This window comes from Aquarana catesbeiana, linkage group LG04 (assembly GCF_042186555.1).
Source record: "Aquarana catesbeiana isolate 2022-GZ linkage group LG04, ASM4218655v1, whole genome shotgun sequence".
NCBI classification, from domain to species: domain Eukaryota; kingdom Metazoa; phylum Chordata; class Amphibia; order Anura; family Ranidae; genus Aquarana; species Aquarana catesbeiana.
In genome coordinates this window covers 97,980,555-98,004,922 of record NC_133327.1, presented here as the reverse complement: position 1 = coordinate 98,004,922, position 24,368 = coordinate 97,980,555, and the positions used below count along the sequence as shown (strand labels likewise).

The window sequence follows — 24,368 nt, the reverse complement described above, 5'->3', positions numbered from 1 at the left end:
ACCTAAATCCAATTGAGAATCTGTGGCAACACTCTCCATCTAGTCTAACAGAGTTTGAGCTATTTTGCAAAGATGAATGGGCAAAAATGTCACTCTCTAAATGTGCAAAGTTGGTAGAGACATACCTAAAAAGCCTTGCAGCTGTAATTGTAGTTTAAGGTGGTTCTACAAAGGATTGACTTTTTGTATAAAATGTTTAACCATTTATCATTTTCCTTCCACTTCACAATTCTGTGCCACTTTGTGTTGGTCTATCACATAAAATCCCAATAAAATATATTTACATTTTTAGTTGTAATATGACAAAATGTGGAAAATTTCAAGGGGTATGAATACTTTTTCAAGACACTGTACCTGTCAGCTTAGTTAAAGGGCACTACGGTAATTACCCATCAGCTCAACCACTTCAATACCAGGCACTTCCCCCCCTTCCTGCCCAAGCCAATTTTCAGCTTTCTGCACTGTTGCTGTTTAAATGACAATTGCGCAGTTATGCTACACTGTACCCAAACAGAATTTTTTCATTTTGTTCCCACAAATAGAGCTTTCTTTTGGTGGTATTTGATCACAATTAATAGTGTGGCCTCTATAGTAAAATAATGAGGTAAGCAAAGTTACATGTACCATCATCCAGGAATGAATAATTAGACAAAATTGGGAGCCTGATCCCCAGTCAGGCGACCAAGAAAGTGGGGGGCGTATTGGACTATTACGGTACAGTACACAGAACAATATAGAGAATATATCATTTTGTTCCCACAAATAGAGCTTTCTTTTGGTGGTATTTGATCACCTCTGCAGTTTTTATTTCTTGCTAAACAATTAAAAAAAAAAAAGACCAAAAATTTTGAAAAAAATGAAAATTTTGCTTTTGTTTCTGTTTTACCGAGATCGGTGTAGCGGTGTGCCAGACTGACACACCGCACCACCAGTCGCTGCGATGTGCGCCCCCACGGGAATGCGGTGGAGGTTATCCTGCTGGACGTTATATGACGCCCAGTCAGGATAACTGAACCACCAACCGGCCGTCATTCTGCTATAGGCCGGGCGGAAAGTGGTTAAATGGAGCGCACTACTGTAATTACCCATCAGCTTACATGGAGGGCACTACCGTAATTACCCATCAGCTTAAATTGAGGACACTACCGTAATTTCCCATCAGCTTAAATGGAGGGCACTACCGTGATTACCCGTCAGCTTAAATGGAGGGCACTGCCGTAATTCACCGTCAATTTAAATAAAGGACACTACCATTATTACCCATCAGCTTAAATGGAGGGCACTACCGTAATTACCCGTCAGCTTACATGAAGGGCACTATCGTAATTAACCGCCAGCCTAAATGGAAAGATAAAAGCAGGTTACTTGTCAGCTAACAGGAGGGCACTACTGTATTTACCCATCAGCTTAAATGGGGGGCATTACAGTAATTACCCGTCAGCTTAAGGTGGGGCACTACCGTAATTACCCGTCAGGTTAAATGGCGGGTACTACCATAGGTACCTGTAACCTTACATTTAGGGACTACCGTAATTGCCCGTCAGGTTAAATGGAGGCCACTACAGTAATTACCCATCAGCTTAAATGGAGGACACTACCATAATTACCCTTCAGCTTACATGGAGGGAACTACCGTAATTACCTGTCAGCTAAAATGGAGGGCACTATCATAAATTACCCATCAGCTTAAATGGAGTGCACTACTTTAATAACTCGTTAGGTAACAGGAGGGCACTGCCGTATTTACCCGTCAGCTTAAATGAAGTGCACTACCATAACTACCCGTCAGCTTAAATGGAGGGCACTTCAGTAATTACCCGTCAGCTGACATGGAGGTCACTACTGTAATTACCCATCAGCTTAAATGGCGGGCACTACCATACAGTAGTTACCTGTAACCTTACATTTACAGCACTACTGTAATTAACCCTCAGCTTAAATGGAGGGCATTACCATAATTACCCATCAGCTTAAATGGAGGGCACTATCATAATTATCTGTCAGCTTAAATGGAGGGCACTATTGTAATAACTCGTGAGCCGAAAGGAGGGCACTGCCGTATTTACCAGTCAGCCTAAATGAAGGGCACTTCCATAATTACCACTCAGCTTACACAGAGGGAACTACTGTAATTACCCATCAGCTTAAATGGAGGGCACTTCCAGAATTACTTGTCAGCTGACATGGAGGGCGTTACTGTAATCCCCTATCAGCTTAAATGGAGGGCACTAACATAATTACCCATCAGATTACATGGAGGGCACTACCATAATAATCTGTCAGCTTAAATGGATGACACTATCATAATTACCTGTCAGCTTAAATGGAGGGCATTCATAAATACCCATCAGTTTAAATGGAGGGCAGTACCGTAATTACCCGTCATCTTAAAAGTAGGGCACTACCGTAATTACCTGTCAGCTTAAATAAAGGGCACTACCATTATTACCCATCAGCCTAAATGGAGGGCACTACCGTAAGTACCCGTCAGCTTAAATGAAAAGCACTACCGTAATTACCCGTCAGTTTAAATAGAGGGCAGTGGCGTAATTACCTGTCAGCTTAAAAGTAGGGCACTACCGTAATTACCTGTCAGCTTAAATAAAGGGCTCTACCATTATTACCCATCAGCTTAAATGGAGGGCCCTACCGTAATTACCCATCAGTTTACATGAAAGGCACTATTGTAACTAACCGTCAGCCTAAATGGAGAGATAAAAACAGGCTGAATTTTGTGTCAGGGAGGGAGCTATAAATAGAATAGCAGGCAGCTTGCCGTTTCAAAGAACATCTTTGAGAGTCTTTGCCTATGTGGAGAGGGGGTGTGTGCCTTTCCTCCAATCAGCTGTCTTGGCTGTATGCCCAGACTTCACACTCCATGTTAAACAGGAAGAGAAAATATCTAACAGGCACACATGGGAGTAAGTCACATATGTGCAAGTCACAAGCAAGTCTCAAGTCTTAACCTTCAAGTCACAAGCAAGTCCCAAGTTACTGTGGCGAAAAGCAAACAAGTCAAGCAAGTCATTTATTTTGGTCAAGTCACAAATTAAGTCAAAATACTGATCTACCCCATTTCCACCTTTAAATGAGTTAAAAGTCAGTATTCAGGAAAGTTTTTGTTTTATTTTCAACATTAACAAAACTGCTTAGTGCTTTTTTCTTGGCATATTAAAGAAACACTTTGAATGCCCAAACAGCAGACAAGGAGCAGAACACTCAGCAATTAAATGGCCAACAAGCCTGAAAAAATGTAGTCCTTGCTGAGGGGGAAAATAACAAAGCTCAAAGTTTGAACTTGACACAATGCCAACATCTGGACACTTGAATGGTGATGAGAATAGCCACTTAAAATGCACTGTATTTGCAAAAAATTAAATTGGAAAGTACTTCCTCGCTCAGTTGTGAGCGATGGGGTCGCATTATCACCCCACCATGGCTGAACACACGTTCAACAGGTGCGCTTGATGCAGGGACTGACATAACTCTTACCGCTACCCTGAACAGCTCCAATGGCATTTGGCAAATGCTGATTGGCTCAGAGGTGGTGGTGGGCGGAGTGTGTGGGTAATATTTTCGGGGGGGGGGGGGGAGTTGGTGCCAAGTCATTGCAAGTCAAATAGCCAAAGTCAAGTCGCAAGTCATTAGTGACAAGTCAAAGTCAAGTCGAGTCATTTATTTAATTTTGTCAAGCAAGTCAGAAGTCCTCAAACAGGTGACTCAAGTCTGACTTAAGTCAAGTCATGTGACTCAAGTCCCCCACCTCTGCTAACAGGAGCTAATCTTTCTAAACAATATATAAAGTTGAAGACAGCAGATATACATGTAAAACTTTTATAGGGAGATTTTTTTCTTCTCTGTGTATCTGAGGCTGTTCACTTTACTGGGTATATGTGAGGGCTTACATCCACTTTAAATTAAGGGCACTACTGTAATTACCCATCAGCATAAAAGTAGAGCACTACCATAATTACCTGTCAGTTTAAATAAAGGGCACTGCCGTAATTACCCATCCGTTTAAATGGAGGGCATTACTGTAACTACCCGTCAGCTTACAAGAAGGGCACTACCGTAATTACCCATCAGCTTAAAGGGAGGGCACAACCATAATTACCCATCAGCTTACATGGAGGGCACTACTGTAATTACCCGTCAGCTTAAAAGGAGGACACTGCTGTAATTACCCGTCAGCTTAAATGACGGGCTCTACCGTAATTACTCGTCAGCTTAAAAGGAGGGCATTATCATAATTACCCATCAGCTTTAATGGAGGGCCTTGCCATAATTACCCCTCAGCTTACATGGAGGTAACTACCGAAATTCCCCATCAGCTTAAATGGAGGGCACTACCGTAATTACCCGTCAGCTTAAAGGTTTTGATACCCAAGCTTTCAGAGATTCATACAATTTGCATTAGAGCAGATCTAAACCCTAACTGGATAAAACTTAGTTTGCTAAAGATCTGTGTATCATAAATAATTGTCATGTTTTTTTCTGGTAAATAATGTGTTCACTTTATTTTTATCCTGTTTTACATCTTATTGCTGCTGATCTGCTCCAGCAACTTCCTGTCTATATGCACTTGCTCCAGTGTCAGCTGCACATCAGTGCTCTGGACTGACTTCCTGATAGTGACCAGTGATGAGCTCAGGTGTGTTCAGACATGAGCCTGATCATGCCTGAGCTATCCCACCTGGAAGCTGTCAAATCTGACAGGCAATCTTATGCCGCGTACACACGACTGCACATTCTGACAACAAAATCCATGTTTTTTTTTCCGACGGATGTTGGCTCAAACTTGTCTTGCATACACACGGTCACACAAATCTTGTCGAAAATTCCGAACGTCAAGAACGCGGTGAGGTACAACAAGTACGATGAGCCGAGAAAAATGAAGTTCAATAGCCAGTGCGGCTCTTCTGCTTGATTCCGAGCATGCGTGGAACTTTGTGCGTCGGAATTGTGTACACACGATCGGAATTTACGACAACGGATTTTGTTGTGGGAAAATTTGAGATCCAGATCGCAAATTTTGTTTGTCGGAAATTCCGACGCAAAATGTCCGATGGAGCCTACATGGTCAGAATTTCCAACAACAAGCTCCTATCGAACATTTCCCGTGGTAAAATCCGACCGCGTGTACGCGGCATAAGAAGGTGGAGGCATTCCCACAGCTGCACATATACACTCCTCTTGCATACGTGCAGCTCTGATGCGGGGAATGCCTCCACTGCCTATGATTGGCTGTCAGCTTTGACAATAAGAGAAGGGGGATGGTAGGTGCAGAGGCAAAATCTCTCTATAAAGCCAACAACTAAACGACTAAGAACAAAAGGAAAAGCGCCTTTAAGTGCAGTAGGACTGATGATTTTAATGCACCCCAAAGAGGGCTACGCACATAGGTACAATAAAAACAGGCTCGTCATAGAGATAAGGGTCTAGGATGCGAGTCTGAAAAGAAGCTCACATGAACCGCCAGATGTCTCGCTGTTTGTGCCGTGGTGTCCCAGACCCTTATCTCCATGACGAGCCTGTTTTTATTGTACCTATGTGAGTAGTCCTTTTTGAGGTGCATTAAAATCCTACTTCACTTAGGGGCGCTTCTCCTTTTGTTCTTGCTTCCCATGATTTTTAGAGCCAGCTTCAGCTTTTGGATCAGCTTGCCCTATTGATGGAATTTTTAAACTTTTAACCAATGTTTATTTAGTTGTTGGCTTTATAGAGCGATTTTGCCTCTGCGCCTACCATCCTACAGCTTCAGGTTTGGACTCATGGAAGCCATCAGAAATTTTTGGGCCCCTTACACAGCTTTAGGCCTGCCCCCCCCCCCCCCCCCCCGAGCCTGACCACCAAGATTCCCCAGGGCTTGCCCACAGGCCATCCTACCAAATCCACACATGGCCACCTCACCTGTACAAACTCACCCCCCCCCCCCACACCTGTATATTTGTCAGTCCCCCCTCGAACCTGTATATATTCCAACCCCCCCCTTTCCTTCACAGCCCCTACTTGTAAAGAAGGTCTTCCTACCTAGTCCCAGCTCATTTTCACAAAGCAGACAGGTTGCTGAGAAGCATAGTACAGGCAGATCACACGAGGGGTGCACATGCACATAATTGCCAGAGGTGGCAGTAAAGAGCTCAATGTCTGAGCTCAATGCCACAGAGAGCACATGCTGTGAGATGGTTTCAGTAATGCACAGCACGGCTCCCCTTCACCCGCCCTGCCTTCTTCTGGCCCAGTGGGCCCCTTACAGTTGTAATGGCTGTAACCCCCTGATAGCGGCTCTGCTCACACCTGAGCTCATCCCTAATAGTGGTCTATGCCTGAGGGTGATAGGGTGACAACGCAGGAGAACGATGAGGAGACAGGAACAGATTGTTGTTACCCCATAACCTGAAGTACCTGAACAAGGACCTTCAGGACAGGAAATATTTTAATGAAAGCTGCAGATATAAAAAGGTTAAAAAAACTTCTGAATTTACACTAGGTTGTTAAGGATCATATATAGGGCTTTCATTATTGGGTTTGAATAAACATTAAACATAACAGATTAGAAAGCAGACTCACCTTTAGAGGCAACATACATCACTCACTGTGACAGAACAGTAGATAAAACTTTATTCAACATATATTTACAATGAGGATTATAAAATTATCATTACAATAGGCCAAAAAAAGGGACAATATATTATAACACAGAACATAAGATCTTAATGCTGATTTTGATTCTGGGCATTTTCGGTGGTCTAATGGATACAAGAAAATATTAAAATGATTTCAGTTTTCTTGTAAAATAAAACTTTAATATAGACACGCTTATTACAAGATTACAGGATGTAGAAGTTTGCTGGTAATATCCTGAAACAATGATTTTATGCCATTGAGCCACACACCCAGGTGATATTTTGACTGCATGTAAAAATTCCAGATAATGACGGAAATGATGTGTGGTGGTAACTGGAAGAAAAAAAAGCGTTGGGCGTGCCATCAACATATCACACTAAGGTCTCATGCACGTGGAGACTTAAAATTCCCTTTTTGGTACCCAGGAAGCTGCACGTGCCACATACAGCCACCCAGAGGTGTGCACAGCTTATTGCATCAGGGTATGCACCCCAAAGCTCATACACACGTGCCTTTCCCTGCAGCCTCAGGTGCACTGGACAGTGAATGAATGTGAAGCTATGCGGAACGGGTTCCTGTTCATTCACAAATTGAAGCATAGTAAACAGTTTACTATGCTTTAGTTTTCACGTTTTCAAGTACTCTAAATAACAGCCTTCAACCACCATTGTGGGCACTTTTAAATGTCATTGTAATTCATGTACTGTAAAACAACAGCGATGTGCGAGATCTATATTTTGACTATATAGATGTTTTAAATGGATGTTTTTTGAATAAATTTAAATTTTACTTATAATTGTAGTTCTGTATGAGGTACCGCAATAGTCCAATAAGTTTTTTGGGGGGGCAGGGTGGGACTTACTTGGAGTAGTCCCCAGGGATTCCCCTTCCTCCTCCCCTCCATCTTTCTCTATACAAATATGTTTAAAGGATGAAGGTACCCAAATAATTCTTATCCATTTTCACCTTTTTGGCAATTATCTCATTAAATTATGAATGAACACAGTGAGTGTGTTCACTCTGTTCATTTAGAAAAGGAAGGGGCCGTTAAATTACATATTTACTAGCCCCTTTTCCCATTCTGAATCATCCCCCATAGCAGCCAGGGGGAAGGGAAGGAAGCCAGCAGTACTGCGGGGAGCGGTGCAACATGGAGGGAAGCCTGCCAGAAGGGAGAGTCAGCTCCCCACAAAGTGATTAGGGTGTGCCCAGGCACATCTGGCAAACCCCTTGCACATGCCTATGCAGCCACCAACACAAGTGAATAGATAAGTGGCATATTCAGGGAGAAGCATCGTACGCGTATATATGGGAAAACACCAACGCAGAGGCTATTGGCGCTTACCCAAGCATGGATGCGTACACCCATCCACTTGTATTGATGGCTGCACATGGCATGCACAGCTCCCTGGGTGTCAGAAAGTCTCAGCACACAGGAGCTGCTTAGGCTACATTCACATATAGGGGCAGAATGGGTTGGCTGCTGGTAACAATCATTAGATTCTTGCTGGCGGTTCTAATTGCTGCCTGCACACACTCTCTCACAGCTCTCAGATTTGTACTCTGAGCGGCTAACAGTGTGCACCCAGTGTTGGGGCTTCTGCAGAGTTCTGGTCCCACACAAACTGCCTGCAAGTAGTTTGTATGCGGCCTTTGAATGCAGCGCTCTATGTGGCCCCCGGTCACCTGGGTGAATGGAGCCTAAGCATCCATGTACATAAGGCCTTAAGGTATCATGTTCTAGTCTGCCCAGAAAACAGACACACAATTTGATTTTGTTGGCATGGACAGCACAGGCACTTTTTTTTCCTCCATTGACGATAAATCAGGCGCAGTATTTCAAGTTTCAACAGTCCCCGATCAAAACATAGCAAATGCTCGAGAGGCAAGGTTGTTTCAATAATCAGTCAGACATCTGTATATTGGAATGGAATGTTCTTCGTTTTTCTCTCAAGAATCACATTCATCACCTAACAGTGATGATTATGAAAAGCAAGCCTGTTATTTTAGTGAAACAGAGCTGGCCGATGCTGTGCTGCTTCTGAAAATGCCAGTTGCCTGGCTGTTATGTGGATCCACTACCTTTAAAGCCAGGCAAACAGTCAAGTACACAGATTACATATATACAGGGGAGCCGTTTTACCTGCCAAAGGATTTATAATGTCAATCTATCCAGTTATTAGATTTACACAGCCCTGCCAAGCAGCACATCTCTGACTGGTAGTGGAGGGGACCTGAACTTTCTCTGCTGCAGTTAGGCATGAACGCTAAGAAAACAGTTAAATTCACAGATTAAATACATTTGTGGGGTCTGTTTTGCCTGCCTGAGACATATAAAGATCTGCTCCACAGGAGATGGGAACTGATCCTTCTCTGCTGCAGTTTCACTTTCACTTTCAAGTCCCCTCCATCCTATTTGTGGAAAGCAAAAGGATAAGTAGCACGATGATTAGCTCAATTATCTGTCACTCGGCTCTTTGCTTCCCCACAAAGGTCTGCTGTATAGACTATACAGTAGATTGCAAGAGGCCGGTACAAAGTCATATTCAGGCACTTAAGCTGCTTGCATCTAATGATGTATAAATGATTACAGAGCTGAAATAATTTGTGTCCTTTACATTCCTCCCAACATTTTGAGATGGGAATGAGGGACACCTACTAACAAATGTATATAGGCATAAAACACGCCCCTGCCACACCCATTTAAAGGAGAATTAACCAAAAAAAATGGTTAATTAAATCCACAAGGACTTTTTTTTACCACTACTATTCCTTTATATTGGCTTTTAAAATGTACAAAATGTAGCAATTTAGAATTCGGATGAAAGGTTTAGTTGTGGGAAACACTTTTTCAAAGATAAAAAGTGCATTTTATATACAACTATATAGATCAGACCAAAATGAGGGGGAATGAGGGACAGAGGGACAGTCCCTCAAAATCCAGGGCATTTGGGAGTTATGACTTTATATCTGCCTGGCGTTCAGCTTTAAGTAACACTTACATCTCTTGTTCATATCCCCGGCCTATGATTGTTTGTACAGTAAAGCAGAAGAAGCACCCTGATGAGCTCACCCTTTCTGCTCTCTTATCATCATGGTCATTGTTAACACATGTGCATTGCGGCAAAATGAATTGGCTCCTCGTGCTGCTTCTCCATCTCTCAGTCTGGGCTTTGCTGTACAGGTTTTTATATACTGCCCACATTTTAAAAAAAATATACAGATCAGGAGGAAATGTAAAAAAATCAAAGGTTTTATCTGTATACTTGTTCTAGGATGTTCACTTAGAATATTAAAGCAAGTGAGAAATGACAGCCAGGCTAAAAGCATTTTCAGAGGGTCAGTTCAGCAACGGAAACCTCCATGCTTCTCTCAAGACAAGTTTTTTTTTTTTTTTTAAAGTGAATATATCTGATCCCCATCCAGGCTGTGTACACAAACACAAACTCTTCCCTCAACCCTTGAAGGTTTTTTTGGATGAGGATGGACAGGTATGAAATTTAGCTGAATGATGGAGTCAGTATGGTCCAGGTTCCCCCATCCATATTCATTTTAGTGTAGTGCAAAGCAAACTATGGTGCTCAACAAACTGAAGTCTGACTGTGAAGCTACAATGGTCCCATTGCACTGCTAGATTTCACCAGAAGATGGCACTGCAAAATAAATTTAGCTGCATTAGACACATCTGTGTCAGTGTAGAAGATTGTCACAAGCAAACAGGTTATTTACAGTTGAACTTGAAATCCACTTTGGAGGTACCGCCATCAATTTGGCCACATTCAGGTTGCCTGTGGGATGTAATTGACCTTTGTAGATAACCTGAAGGTACCATTGTCAGAAGAAATGGCCATCAGCCAAGTTGAACCTTGTCTCTACTCACCATCATTTTTCTGTGCCAGTGGTGCTACTCACAGCCTATTCATGACATCAGGACAGACATACTTCTAGCGCAAGAGGGAACAAAAGATCTTTTAACAGTTGGATTGTTGGATCACATTCAATCTGGCTAAGGCCTGTCAGTCTGTTAATCAGTTAACTTATATAAGATCACACTACCTAAACTTCATCCTTTTCTTTGTTACTTGGAGTAGCAGCAGAACCTGCAATAAACACTGTGCATCGCTTCATAAAAACTGAGAGCAACTTCCTTCAATTAAAGGCGGTAGAATAGTAAGGATTAAGTGTTGCATCAAATGGCATTGTGTGTCATGGTTGCTACATTGTCTGGAACCCTGAAGTACTGGTTTGTCAGAGGCAGGCTTTAATTCTAGCTATAGGCCAGTGATGGCGAACCTTGGCACCCCAGATGTTTTGGAACTACATTTCCCATGATGCTCAACAATGCTGCAGATTGCATGAGCATCATGGGAAATGTAGTTCCCAAACATCTGGGGCGCTGAGGTTCGCCACCACCGCTATAGGCCCTAACCTTCATGGTGGTTTTTTTTCCCCTATATAGGCCCCAGGCACACTGGGCATTTAGCCCCAATGTATGAGGCTCTGGCGTTTTAGATGCAGATGGAAGGTATAGGTGCACCACCCAGCCTGTAAAAGTCTATGAAAGGCTGACAACTGCCACAGCTGGACCGGGATGGACAATACACTAAGCGGTACTTATGTTTACGGTATGCAACCAAGGATAAATGCACCAGAACACAAGTATTTAGTGTCACTGTGCATGAGGGCATATTGGGGGGACTTTACTAAAACGGGAGCACTCAGAATTTGGTACAGCTGTGCATGGAAGCCAATCAGCTTCTAACTTCAGCTTGTTCATTTAAAGTGTTTCGAAAACCTTGGACCCTGCATTTACTATATCTGGTCTCCTACAGCAGTGGTTGTCAACCTCAGTCCTCAAGTACCCCCAATGGGCCATGTTTTGGGAACTTCCCTTAGATAAAAAATAGTTCTTATAAATACCATGTCATTGATTTAAAGCAGCTGTGCAAAGTAAAGGAAAATATGAAAACATGGCCCGTCGGGGGTACTTGAGGACCGAGGCTGAGAACCACTGTCCTATAGTACACAGAACATGCAAATGTAATTCTTTTAGTAAATACAAACTGCTAAATATCTTTTCTCATCAGCAGTATATAGCAGCCTTAGGCCTTTTATCAGTGTCTGGTAAATCTTGTAGGAGGACACATGCTTTACTGCGGTTCTCAGAAGGCAGTGTGAACTGCCTGTTGGAGAGGAGCGATGCGGGAACCAGCTCTGGAATCGCACTGGTTCCCGCATTGCACTAGTGTGAACACAGGGTGAACAAGCTGAAGTTAGAAGCTACCATGCACAGCTGCACCAGATTTTGCACTCTCCAGGTTTAGTAAATCAAACCCATAGTGTCCAAAGAAACAAAAAGTCATGGATAAATAGCTTTATTATTTGCTGAATTTTGATACTTGCTTGGAATTCTCCCATATCATTCCATGAGGGGGTTTACATATACACCTTGTGTACATGTTAACCCTAACTAAATGACATTAATCCATTACACACCTGGGTAGACATTTTCTCTTTGAGCCCAGGTTCACACTGCTGCGGGATTGGAATTGTGTGAGTTCAGCGAACTCGCACGATTTCACTCCTGCATGTCAGTCCGAAGATTTCAGAGACATCTGTGTGGTTTCCTTCACAGATGTCCATTGAAATCACACCTGAAATCGCCAAAAGTAGTACAGAAACTACTTTTGGGAATCGGTGTAGCACCGCAAAGTCAGCGTCGCACTGATTCGGACGGTGCCACTGCAGGCAATAGCCGCCGATTTGGCATGCGATTTGACATGTCAAATCGCATCAATGTGAACCAGGGCTTAGGGTGACAACACTCTGTCAGTGTTTCCAAATAGCCTTGCTGTGTTGTCACCCTAAAAGAGAAAATGTCTGTACAAAGACCTTCATCTCAGGACCACGAGATTATATTAATAAAAACTGCAGATATAAAAATGTAAATGACTTTTGAAATACATTAACATGTTAAAGCTTATACAAGATTGTAATGATTGGGTTTATATACAGTTTAGGGCAGTGTCAGTACTCACAAGAATTCAGACTACCAACACTTCAAAGGGGAGCTCCAAATAACTAGAAAGGACAGCGGCAGGTATGTGTAAATTGTTAATAATACTGCCCTCCATCACAGGTGATATCATTTGCTGCTCAGTGATTGCAGTATTCTAGTCTGCATCTCCCCAAAGTAATACATAAAACCTGGCCTGTTAGTGGGCCCTGAGGACAGGGTTGATGACCACTGCTTTACCAGATACAGCTCTGAAAACACTGTGTCAGGAGTGCAGAGGTACCATTAGTTCGATGTCCTTGCTATTTAATTATTTAATTAGTCACTGCAGTGGATGTCTATGGACCATTTACTAATTGCATTGCAAAAAAATCCCAAAAAACAGGGACTAGAAGTAGCGAGCACATGGACTGGAAGCATTAAACTGATAGTACCATTACTAGCACAATATTCAGAGAGCTATATCCTGGAAAGGACTGTGCAGAGTTAAAGGGGAACTAAATCCTCTTATCCTTTACACTAGTAACTGACAGTTATCATTCAATTCATGCCTTGAAAGTAATTGTTTTAGTAAACAGCTGAATCAGTGGGTTTAATCCTGCTTTAAAGCGAAATTAAATCTATCAATTTAACTGCTTTCCAAAACAGTTACATTCAAGGAATGATAACTGTCACAGTTGCTTGTGCTTTCGATCAAACTGTTAAGCCATCAAATGGCTGGTGTTATAACTGATCACATGTGCAGCACTAGCACAGCATAGCGACTGCAGATCAAACAGAGGCTAAGCTGGCAGCTTCCTTGACTGTAAGGTCCCTTTCACACAAGCAGACCGATCGGGTCTGCCTGTTCTCTTTTCAGGCAGACCCGATTAGACCACACATTGTTCTCCATGAGGAGGCGAATGTAAACCGACATGTGTCCGTTTACACCCACCTGCATCCGATCCAGTTAACAAAAAACATGCCCATACACCTAGCGGATCATATTGGATGACAGTCCTATGAAAACGGATAGGCAGTCTGTTTTCATCCGACCGCCCCATAGAGAATAGCAGGCTGTGTCCATGTCCACTCTGCATCAGCGGAGCGGACACGGACCTGTCATCCGCCTACTCAGCTGGGATCAGCTGACCAATCCCCCGCTGAGCAGATGGATCCACTTGACGGAGTCCTCCCCATGTGAAGAGGGGCCTAAAGGAGAGGAGGATTTAGATCCACTATAAGTGTAATAAAAGAATAAGTGCACTTTCAGAGAAAGAGCATTTAGTTAAGGTAATCTAATCAATACCCTCTATATGCAGCCAGGAGATACAGGGAGATGGGCCCCATAGAATTCTATGGGGCTCTAATATGAAGGCATGGTCAGAACACAGAGAACTTGTGGCATGGGATCTTAAGAATCCAAGGAGGCCGCAGCCATCAGATTGAACCAAGTATGCATCTCTGAAGGGGAAGGGGTGCTGGGGTCAATTAGGTACCCTTAAAGGGACAAATTGGGTTAGTCCTTTTAACACTTTACACAATATATGGCCAAAAGTATGTGGACACCTGACCATTACTCCTTTATGAGCTTGGTAGACATCATGCTCTAAAACCATGCTCTAAAACCATCATGGGCCTTTCCACAAGGTTTTTAGAGTGTGTCAGTAGGAATTTGTGTCCGATCAGCCAAAAAATAACTTGTTAAGTAAGGTGCTGTGTTGGATAAGAAGACAACTCCCCAACCAGCCTTCTAATACATCCCAAAGGTATTCAGAAAGGTTGACATCAGCATGCATGCCTTCCCCACCAAATCATCAATCCATGTTTTATGAAGATGGCTTTGTGAACAGTGGCACAGTCATGCTGGAATAGAAAAGAGCCGTCAACATTTTAAAAAAAATTTTCATTGCTATTTGAAACTGGTTATCACTTTGACAAGTATTTCCAAATTTGCTTCCTCACCACCCTGGCAGCAATAGTCTATGTACAAAACACTCAAAAAATCATATTTCCTGCTCATATGACTGGCTTACTTCTTTTCCTCAAAATCTTTTGAGATACGATTTCTGGCATTCCAAGCATTTAAATTAGGTGGTCAATGTGAGACTTTCATCTTTGGTGATATACTGGGAATATGTCTAAATGGGTGCTGGGAATGCAATATTTCTCTCACTGATCATGATTATAGCAGACATATCCCCTACTTGGCCCTCAATTTGAGAGTTACTGCAATAGTCTGTCTCTGTATCTACAGAACAGAAACAGGTAAAAACAAGTTGCAATGAAGTTTGGTCTTCAAACAAATCTTGAAGCTATACAACCGATATAGAAGGGATTGTTTTTCCTTGACAAAAGTGGAGTTATCCTCACTCAAAATATATGCTATATGGTCTGATGCATGCCTTCTTGGATGGTAGTGCTATAGAGATGCAAGCAAGAAAGCAGACCACTATCACAAGCACTCTGCTTATTCCAATGTTCAAGCCAATAAGCAAATTAATCCAGAAAATATATTACTCTTTTTTATTCTTACTGCAGGAAAGAGCTTGGTTCCACAATTTTGAAAGCAAACAACTGTCCCCGCCTTACAATTTGGTTCTAGAATATATTAATTTCTCCTGTAAGTGAATTTAACACAGGAGCAAACAGAATCTGGAGCAGATGTGCATGGCAATCAATCAGCTTCTAGCTTTGATTTTCAGGTTCGGTTCACACTAGCCCGACTCCAAAAGTTGCACAATTTTCAGCGCAACTTTGGAGTCCGACTTTGATGTGACTTTTTACACTCTGCAGCATTGAAATCATATCAATGTCAGAAAAAAGTAATGCAGGAACATTTTCTAAAGTTGGACAGTCGTATCAGTTAAGACAGCTCTCATAGGGAAACATTGAATTTCACACGTCATCCGACTAGGGGTCTCACAAGTCGGATCCTATGTTGCATCAGTGTGAACCAAGCCTCAAAGCTTAACTGAACAAGCTGAGGCTAGGGAAGCTGATTGGTTACTATGCCCAGCTGCTCCAGATCATGTTTGCACCAGTTTTAGTAAGTTTACCAGTTTGACTGCTACAGGATTCAAAACTACCAATATGTAACTATCTATTATGGCAAATGAACAGTAACACGGCTTAGCATTTAGATAGATATTTGTAAGGTCCATGTTTGTTGCCGTTTCTCCAGTTATACACTAATTAAAAACCTAAAAATGTAATAAACAAAAATACAGGGCTTGTGTAGATGGATTTTAGAAGGCCACTAAGCTTCATCAGCATGAAATTGGTAGAGGGTATGATGATGGGCACAGCATGTAATAAACAATTTGTATCACCACAGAGTGGTACTGTGGATACAACACTTTTGTATAAATTGCCAAGTCACGATAATTGGATTATTGAAAAAAATTAAATTTTTGGATGATGGACTTTATAGGCATAACACAAGTATAAATTAAAAATATATTTATTACAAAAATAAAATCAAGACAATTACATAACATTTCATAAATTATTCACAAAATGTGCCAATGAGCATAAACAACGCACCACCTACATACATATACCAATTGGAAAATTTGGAGGACCAGACAGATCACTTTACAATATTGAAAAATTTGAAGAGGTAGTGTGTCATAAAACTCAGCTCTACGCAACATGTAGAGCTGAGTTTTTATGACAGACTACCTCTTCAAATTTTTCAATATTGTAGAGTGATCTGTCTGGTCCTCCGAATTTTCTGATTGGTATATGTATGTAGGTGGTGCGTTGGTTAGGCTCATAGAAACATTTTGTGAATAATTTATTAAATTTTATGTAATTGTCTTAATTTTGTTTTTCTAATAAATATATTTTTAATTTATACTTGTGTTATGCCTATAAAGTCCATAATCCAAAAATAGTAATTTTTTTCGATGGGTACAGCATGACATCAATGGGGCTTGGATAGCCTCTTAACTGATTATCAGCACAACCACTAAAGAACAGTGTCACCCAATGAACCCAAAGCCTGCCTTTTCGTGAAAATAACCCACACAATGGCTGCCCTAAAAGACACACATGCCAGCTGAAATTGAACGAATTCTAATCCGATGGTCAGGTGTAACCACGGGGAAAATGATTTTGAATACAAATAATGACACTTTTTAGGCTGAAGTGTGAATTTTTGAGCAACAGTATTAAATACATGTTGCCCAATTTAACCAATTATGTGTTACTTTTCGGTTTTATTTTAAAACCTGCACTAGAAAATTAGAATCCATCTGGTTGGTAAGAGAAAACAACTCAACTTTTACCTATTGTATTTGTTATGCTTAAGAGACTCATTCAGCTCCACCTAGCAGGTGCTGTCAGTATTTCAAATTATTTCCATTAACTAAATATTAGAAGAACAGTTCTAATCTATAGCAAATCACCTTTATTCTGAAAATAACACACAATGTTAAGAATGAAGAAGGTAAAAGAACTGGGGGGCTCCTTAATAAGAAGTTATTGTACTGGAAGCAGGGCTTTTTTCAGTGGGAACACAGGGGAACACATTTCCGCCACCTCCAGCAATGACTGTATGCAGGGGCAAGGGGTAGTGGGGTGTGCTGAAGGGTATTGTTGCTGGGGGGGGGGGGGGGTGTCTTATGTTGCTAGTGGGCCAACTGTTGCTGGGAGGGATCTACTTTTGAGAGAGGGGTCTATTGTTGCTGGCTACTTTAGGTTCTATTAATACTAGATGTGGGGAATCTACTGTTGAGGGAGGGGTCTGTGGTTGCTGGTGGGGTCTATTGTTGTGAGGCAGTATTTTGTTGCAAGTGGTCTATTGTTGTTGGGGGGATCTGTTATTGTTGGGGGGTGTCTATTATTGCATGGGGGGTCTATTTTTTCTTTGGGGGGGGGGGGGTGCTATTGTTACTGGCTGCATAGGATCCATTTTACTGTTTTTCTTATTATAGTTACCAAGTATGGTTGCCACCTCATCCCTTTAAACCTGAACACATATTAATTACACAGGTTCTGTGGCTGATTAAGGTGGTAATTAAACTCACTTGGTGCCTTATCTGCATTTAATTAGTCTCAGAACCTGTGTAATTCAAAGGTGTTCGGGTTTAAAGGGATGAGGTGGAAACTCTATTACCAAGTACCATACAGATTACTTAGCACCACAAATGATACTTGGTTCTGTTTTCTCTAAAATAGGTGGTACTGAGAGGTGGGTATGGGGTGGAAACAAGCGACGGTGCTTAAAAGGTGGGCAGGGGGCGGAGACAAGGAGTGACTTTGGAAAGGAGAGTTCCTGCACCTATTCTCTGAGAAAAAAATCCCTGACTGGAGGCATAATTACATGACATAGATAACCAAAGTGCAATAGCTAGTGATGTTAAGAAAGTAGTGTAGTTCGGTTGTCTGCAGGGGTGAGGATCCTAGCTGGGGTCGCAACATGTATTTTTGGGGTTCCCAAGTAGTGAAATCTGTACTAAATTTAAATGTGAACCACATATTTTTGGTCTATGACAAAAAGGGAACACCAGCGTTTAGTGGTTCACCATCAAAAACAATGAACATGAGTTAAGTGATCTAAGGGTACATGTGACATCTTAAGTTTCATAAGTAGCCATCAGGATAGGCATATGTGAGCTCTCCCTGCCTGCTAACTTGTTCTTGAAAGTACTACTTCAAGGCTACCATCTTTATCCTTCTTCACCAATTGGTGTGTCAGTGACCCGACACAAATGTGTGGGTATTAGATGTCAAAACACCCGATTACTACTGATAACTGGGAGAAAGATAATCACCTTCAAAACTATCAGCAATGGCAGCTTCCATATATCTATACAGAGAAATTTCCCCTTCGGCCTGTTATATTTGCCCGTTTGTCCACACATACCTTTGGTTTATTCATTTGCATTCTGCAATTTCCTGCCTGTTTTAAATATACAGCATGTTTCAAGTTCAGTGCTACTGGTACTCATCTTTTTACATTGTAAGGACAGACAGATGAAAAGTATGGGTTCCAATTTTAGTACTTAAAAAAAATAGCAAAAGTATCTGTTCATTAAATAGGGTAAAATTAGTAAATTCTAGTGCTATAAATAGTTTCTGGTACCAATGATGTCTATATGACAATATTGTGTTGATTAGCAGTATTCAGTTTAGCAGAAAGTGCAGCTTTAAGAGTGGGGCACTGTAGAGTCTATAATATACTGCACAGCATACAAAATGGGGCAGTCTGGAGCATGCCAAAACCGGGGCAGTGAACAGAGTGGAACTGTCCAGAGTAAAGTTTGCTAGTATCTTGATCTCCCTTCCTGCAGCCCACTTTATACTCAACTCTGTCGTGTTACAAAGTGCAGGTGGCGCTACTATTCTTCCTGAATTTCTTCTTTAGAGCGGACCCATACTTAAAATCGACAACTTGGCTTTTCTTTACTTGATTTATTTCCACAGTTTAATGTGACAATCATTAAAAAAATTACTTTTAGCATATAATTCCTGATTAGAGACAGCAAAGCAATTTTGTGCACATGGCAGTCCCTAGGCACATTCCAATCATTTAGCCTCACATGTGTCAGGAATATGACATCATCCAAAGCATTTCCTACCCATTTATCCTTTTAATCACTGTATTCACTGTATTATATTAATATTATATTAATAGTGTTATCCAGAGGTAAGTCTAGGAACAGGAAAAGTTGCCCAGTCATATCTTGTGGTCTAGTATGGTGGCATCACACAGCACAGTTTGATAGATAAGGCTGAATCTATAACAATGGGATTGGGAATAGAAAAAAAATGTATGATTGGGTTAAGTCTGCTAAACTGCTAGCTAAATCATACTTTATATTACCATATATTTATGAGAGGCACAAGAGTGCTGAAACTTTACTTAAGCTGTTCGTTTTTTCTTTCAGCCAGAGGGCTAAACAAAAGAAATCTACCATCCAAATGAACAAATGAGGTGGATGGAGGTATCCCCCCATAGAGGCATTGTATTCTAACAGCTGCAACCTCTGCTGCCAGAATACACTGATCAGCAGCTGTAGCTGCTGATCGCGAAAACATTTCCAACATGTCCCTTTGACAGAAATTGATCAATTGACTTCTGTCAAGCAAGGATAGCCAAATGCTCATTGAAACTGGCTGGTCCCTGCTGAATCGGCTGAATTTCGATCTTTGTATAACCAGCTTTAAACTCTCGGCCCTGCTGACCAATGCTCACTAGGCAAGAGGGTGTGCAACAGTTTAAAGCCCATCTAAACCCAAGAATGACCATTTAATGTATTGCAGCTTACCAGTCCTTAGAAGTGGTGGCTGTATTACTTTTCTTTTTTCAAGCTTATTTTTTTTCACCTTGAGATTCTGCCAGTAAACAACTTCCAGTACTAAGACGGCAATGCTCATTCACCCTTCTGTATCAGGGCAATAGAAACAAGAAAGGACTACAGAACCCTGCCCCTCTCCTATCTCTCATAACATAGAAGGGCATGGTTCTGGAACAATGTCATTGATCACAGTCAGCACAGGCGCAAGAAGTTATCAGTTCACAAGATTTCTGGAAAGATAAACAGGTACATTTTTGAACTTCTCCAACATATATAACAAACAATGTCTGTATATTTGCAAGACCAAAAGGGACCAAAAGAGAAAATGCATTGTTAGGTTTACATACCTTAATTTGCTGAGCTAAGTTAGACATTTGCATAATTGAGAACCTCAGGATTTAGGTCTTTGGGGGACTTCATCAAGACATCTGATTGTCCATGCAGACACCTCTTGATTACTGCACAGTTGTATTTAAAAAGGAACCATCCAAGTTTGAAAAATATGGAACTGCCAGTGCTGACTTGTTTTTCAAGGCGCATGTTCAAAGGGTGTCACCTTTATATCTTACTTCACTGCTTGATCAGTCAGATTGGAACAAACTTGTGAACATACGTGTCCCAGCTCAAAGACTTATTGAGTAGTGAAGCAAGAGTAAAGTATGAAGAGGTGTATGAGGTTAGACGGTGTATGGGGTGAGGTGCTCCTTTTCTGTGAGTACACCATGCAAAATCCTCAAGAAGTACAGTTCCGCCTCCAAAAAGCAGTGCCAAACAAATTTTTCCATGCTGGAAACCAGAGCAGATGACAGGATATATACAGGCACAAGTGCAAGGTATGAAGCCTTTACACTGGTTAATCGCTGGTGTGGAGACACAAAGGTATATTTTGCCCTAATAGAGTGGACCACCATGGAAAATGCAAATTTGTATTTTGAGTTGAGTCCTTCTTTATCTGCCAAGAACTCTTCTTACATGTAAAATTCTAGTTTTATCTAAAGCTAGATCAAATCATTTGTTGTGTCTGTTGTCAGATTTGCCACAGAAGATTCAAAGTTCTATAAACTAGGACTTCTATGCATTAATAAACATGAATCACATAATATATACTCCAAAAAACATGAATGGTGGTAAAATAAATCTTCATACATCCATGTGACCAGATAAAAGGAAACATATACTGTATAAAACCTTTCTGATCTTTCACATAGTGCCTGCCTACATTATCAAGTAGAGGAATAATAAAATGCCTTAGCATATAGTGAAAATAAATCCACTTCTTGGCCTTTTTGATTGGGGAAGAGTAGGCATGAATGGGGAAGAGGGGGGGGGGGGGGTATTGCACATACCTCCTGGAATCTGTGATCATTAAAAAGTGGGTAAGAGGTGTATGATCATAGTGTGATTTCCCTTTGCGAAGTCCTAGCCTGAGAGACTTTTATATCCCATAAGCCTAAGCCTGCACCCTGCCTGGTGTTCAGAGTTGGTTAGAGAGCTCAGCTACTACCAGCTACTGCCAGTGCATGAGAAGTGTAGTACTGGCTTTGGCTTCATATTGCTGCTAAGTAACCCATGCCTGTGAAACGGACATGACAACTGTCCATTCCCAGCCTATACCGCAAAACCTGCCACTGATGCCAAGCAGCCAGATTACAGGTCCCTGCAGTACCTAGTTCACCCCTGCAGTACTTAGTTCAAAGTGATGTCTGACTGAGAGGGTCAGAAGCTGGTCACAAGCCAAGACTTATTCTGTAAAAAAAAACTTTACTACGCTCTAATACAGAGCGCATCTAACTAGCTGTTAGACATACAATTTCCAAACTGGAATGTCTGCTTCTACATGACACATTTCATTCCCCCCTTCACCTCCCAGCTCCTCAAAGAAAGTGTATATCCTTTAAAGTACAACAGTCATTTGACATGATTGCTATAAATACAGGTTCATGTCATCTGGTTAAATGAACACAGGGTGGTCAGTCTCGTTAATCATCTTGTTTAAATAAGCTCTACCTACGATTCTATAGAACTATTAAAATACTGCTTCCTCATTGGATATACTACCCTTCTTGGCAGCACCATTAGTAGAAAGATTACTTATGCTTACAACAAGTTAGTGATTTCATTCAGTAGAGAGAGGGATTAAGGCAAAAGGGTTCTAAAAGATTTTTCTGGATCTTTATGTTTTGTGCCCAAATTGTATAACCCCTGCAATGCCTGGAGACGTCATACGTTCGTTAAAGGAATACACACATAACATGGTCCTAAGAGCGTATGTTACAAGTCCTGAGTGCCCATTATAAAATAATGGAAATATTGTAAGGCTAGGCCCACATGGCATGGCATCGTGGGGTTGTTGAGATTCCCTTGCAGTGTTATCCTCACAGAATGTTTCGTAATACCGTCTTCTCCTGTGCACAATTCACAAACCAGTTGGAGGTTCTAAAAATTGAATTTTAAAAACATACAAAAAGTCATGTGGTAGTCATTGGTGGGCACTGGGGCGTCTCCAGGCTGTCTCTTCTCGTTGACTGCTGTTGTTGTTTGTGGTGACATGGCTGTTCTGTTCAGAAATAGGTTCTTCAATGTTTGTTTTCTCCAGAAGGGGAGCAATAGACTCCTTTTCAGTGCTTCTTTTTTTCCGGGCACGGGCTGGCATAGTCAGCGGCACCAATATGCAGACAATATGGAGGCAGTAGTACCAGGAGCTTAAAAAAAAAATAAAAGTAGTAAATTACATGTATTGAAATGAATCAGAAGTCAACACTTCTTTCTGTATGTACATCTAATATATCTTCTCCCAAAAGTTGCAAAGTCCCATTTATTAGGAATAAAATGCATTACTTAGGTATGCTTTTGAACAGACCCAAAAATAGAGAGCTCGTAGACAATAAACATGGATTTACACACCTACAGATGTGGTTAATTGGATCAATGTGGGGTCTGGGACTCTAAAGCCCAACTCCAGGGTCAGGTTCCTCTTGGGGCACCCAGCCATGCAAGAAAAAATCCCTATATATACACCTTTTCTCCAGGTGTTGTCCAATGTCTCTTCTCCCTCCGGAGATGGGTGGATTCTAAATGCTGAGCGGCTTCCAGGTACTGATAATAGAACTTTGCCCAAGACAAAGTTTTGATTTAACCTGCCCACTCAAGTTATACAGTATCTGAATGTACAATTTCCTTTAGTTCTGGAGGGTCTGGAATTATGCTATATTCAGCAATCATACTGTGTGGTCAGTGTTAGTTTGGAACTTCAGAATGTTGAGAGTAATGCTAAGATAAAGTAGTTTTTTTTTTTTGTATTCACCATAAAATCCTTTTCTTGAGTCTAATGAGGGACATAGAAAAGTCTTTAACCTTCAGTTTATACATTCGCCTACAGGAGCATTGGACACTGGCTACCAAGAAAAACTGTAGGCCAGCCTAAGATAACCCCACCCACTACCAGCATGCATCAGTTTTGTAGCAAAGTAGCAATGAAAACATTATCACAAACACAGAGGAGCCGGACCTCTGTCCCTCAATGGACTTCAAGAAAAGGGTTCTATGAAGTATAAAAATCCTATTTTCTTTCTCATCCATTGAGGGACACAGAGACCGCTGGCTGCTCAAAGAGCCACCTTAAGGACCTTATGCTTGGAAGCATCAGATGAGACCAAAACATCTACCAGCTACACCGATATGTGGAATGAGAAGCCTGTACACCCTTACTGGGTCCATCTGGGAATCCAACAATGGAATCAGTCTTCCTAAAAAGAAGCAGTGGCTCAGAGATTCTTACAGCAACCACGTCCAGACAATGGAAGGAAATTTATTTTAGTTAACTGGAGCCAGACAGGGTAGCAAAAGAACAATGTCCCAGTTAGCGTGAGGCAGAAACTACCTTTGGCTAGAAGAAAGTCCTGGGCCTCAAAACCACCTTGTCTCCAAAGGTTCATTTTGGTGGTTTCTGATGTGCAGAGAAAGCAAGATTTAGGTCCCAAAGAGTCAAAGAGGAAAAGACAGGGAAGCTACAAAGAACAATAGGTCAACGGTTTCTGGAACGGAACAGAAAGGTTAGAAACCTGACCCTTGATAGTGTTGAGAGCCAAATGCTGGTCCAGACCCAGATGCAGGAAGGTGGGGAATCGTCCAATGTAACTCTTGGGGTGGAAGCCCAGAGGAGTAAAGTATGCCTTCCATGGTAGACCTTGGGGGAAGTAGACATCCTAGATTTTAGCAGCATAGGAATCACAGACTCAGAGATGCCTCTGTGCCTCAGAACCTGGGACTCAACAGTTATGCTGTTAAAGCCAGGAGTTAAGCAGGATGGCAAATTCGTTCTTGGGACAGATGACCCTGCTGATCCAGTAGCACCCACTGAGCATATTTTAGGTCAGTGTACCACATTTACCTAAGTCATTCTGGACCAATCAGGATCACCAAAATGCAGACATAGAAGA

The 24,368-nt window shown here is 41.6% G+C and overlaps 1 protein-coding gene and 1 long non-coding RNA gene across 2 annotated transcripts in view; both read right to left on the bottom strand.

Moving 5' to 3' along the window:
* Positions 1–6,571: 6,571 nt before the first annotated feature.
* LOC141139380 (uncharacterized) lies at positions 6,572–16,138 on the bottom strand. Its single transcript, XR_012243757.1, has 2 exons — positions 11,637–16,138; positions 6,572–11,473 (listed from the first exon to the last, which is right to left on the bottom strand). It is a non-coding gene; the product is annotated as an uncharacterized lncRNA (long non-coding RNA).
* A 1,364-nt stretch (positions 16,139–17,502) lies between these two features.
* The window catches only part of MBOAT2 (membrane bound glycerophospholipid O-acyltransferase 2), a 319,612-nt gene continuing 312,746 nt past the window's right edge, over positions 17,503–24,368 (bottom strand). The window contains exon 13 of the mRNA XM_073625406.1: positions 17,503–22,631. Within this exon, the coding sequence (XP_073481507.1) occupies positions 22,409–22,631 (223 nt within the window). The 3' untranslated portion in view covers positions 17,503–22,408. The remainder of the gene's footprint in view (positions 22,632–24,368) is intronic.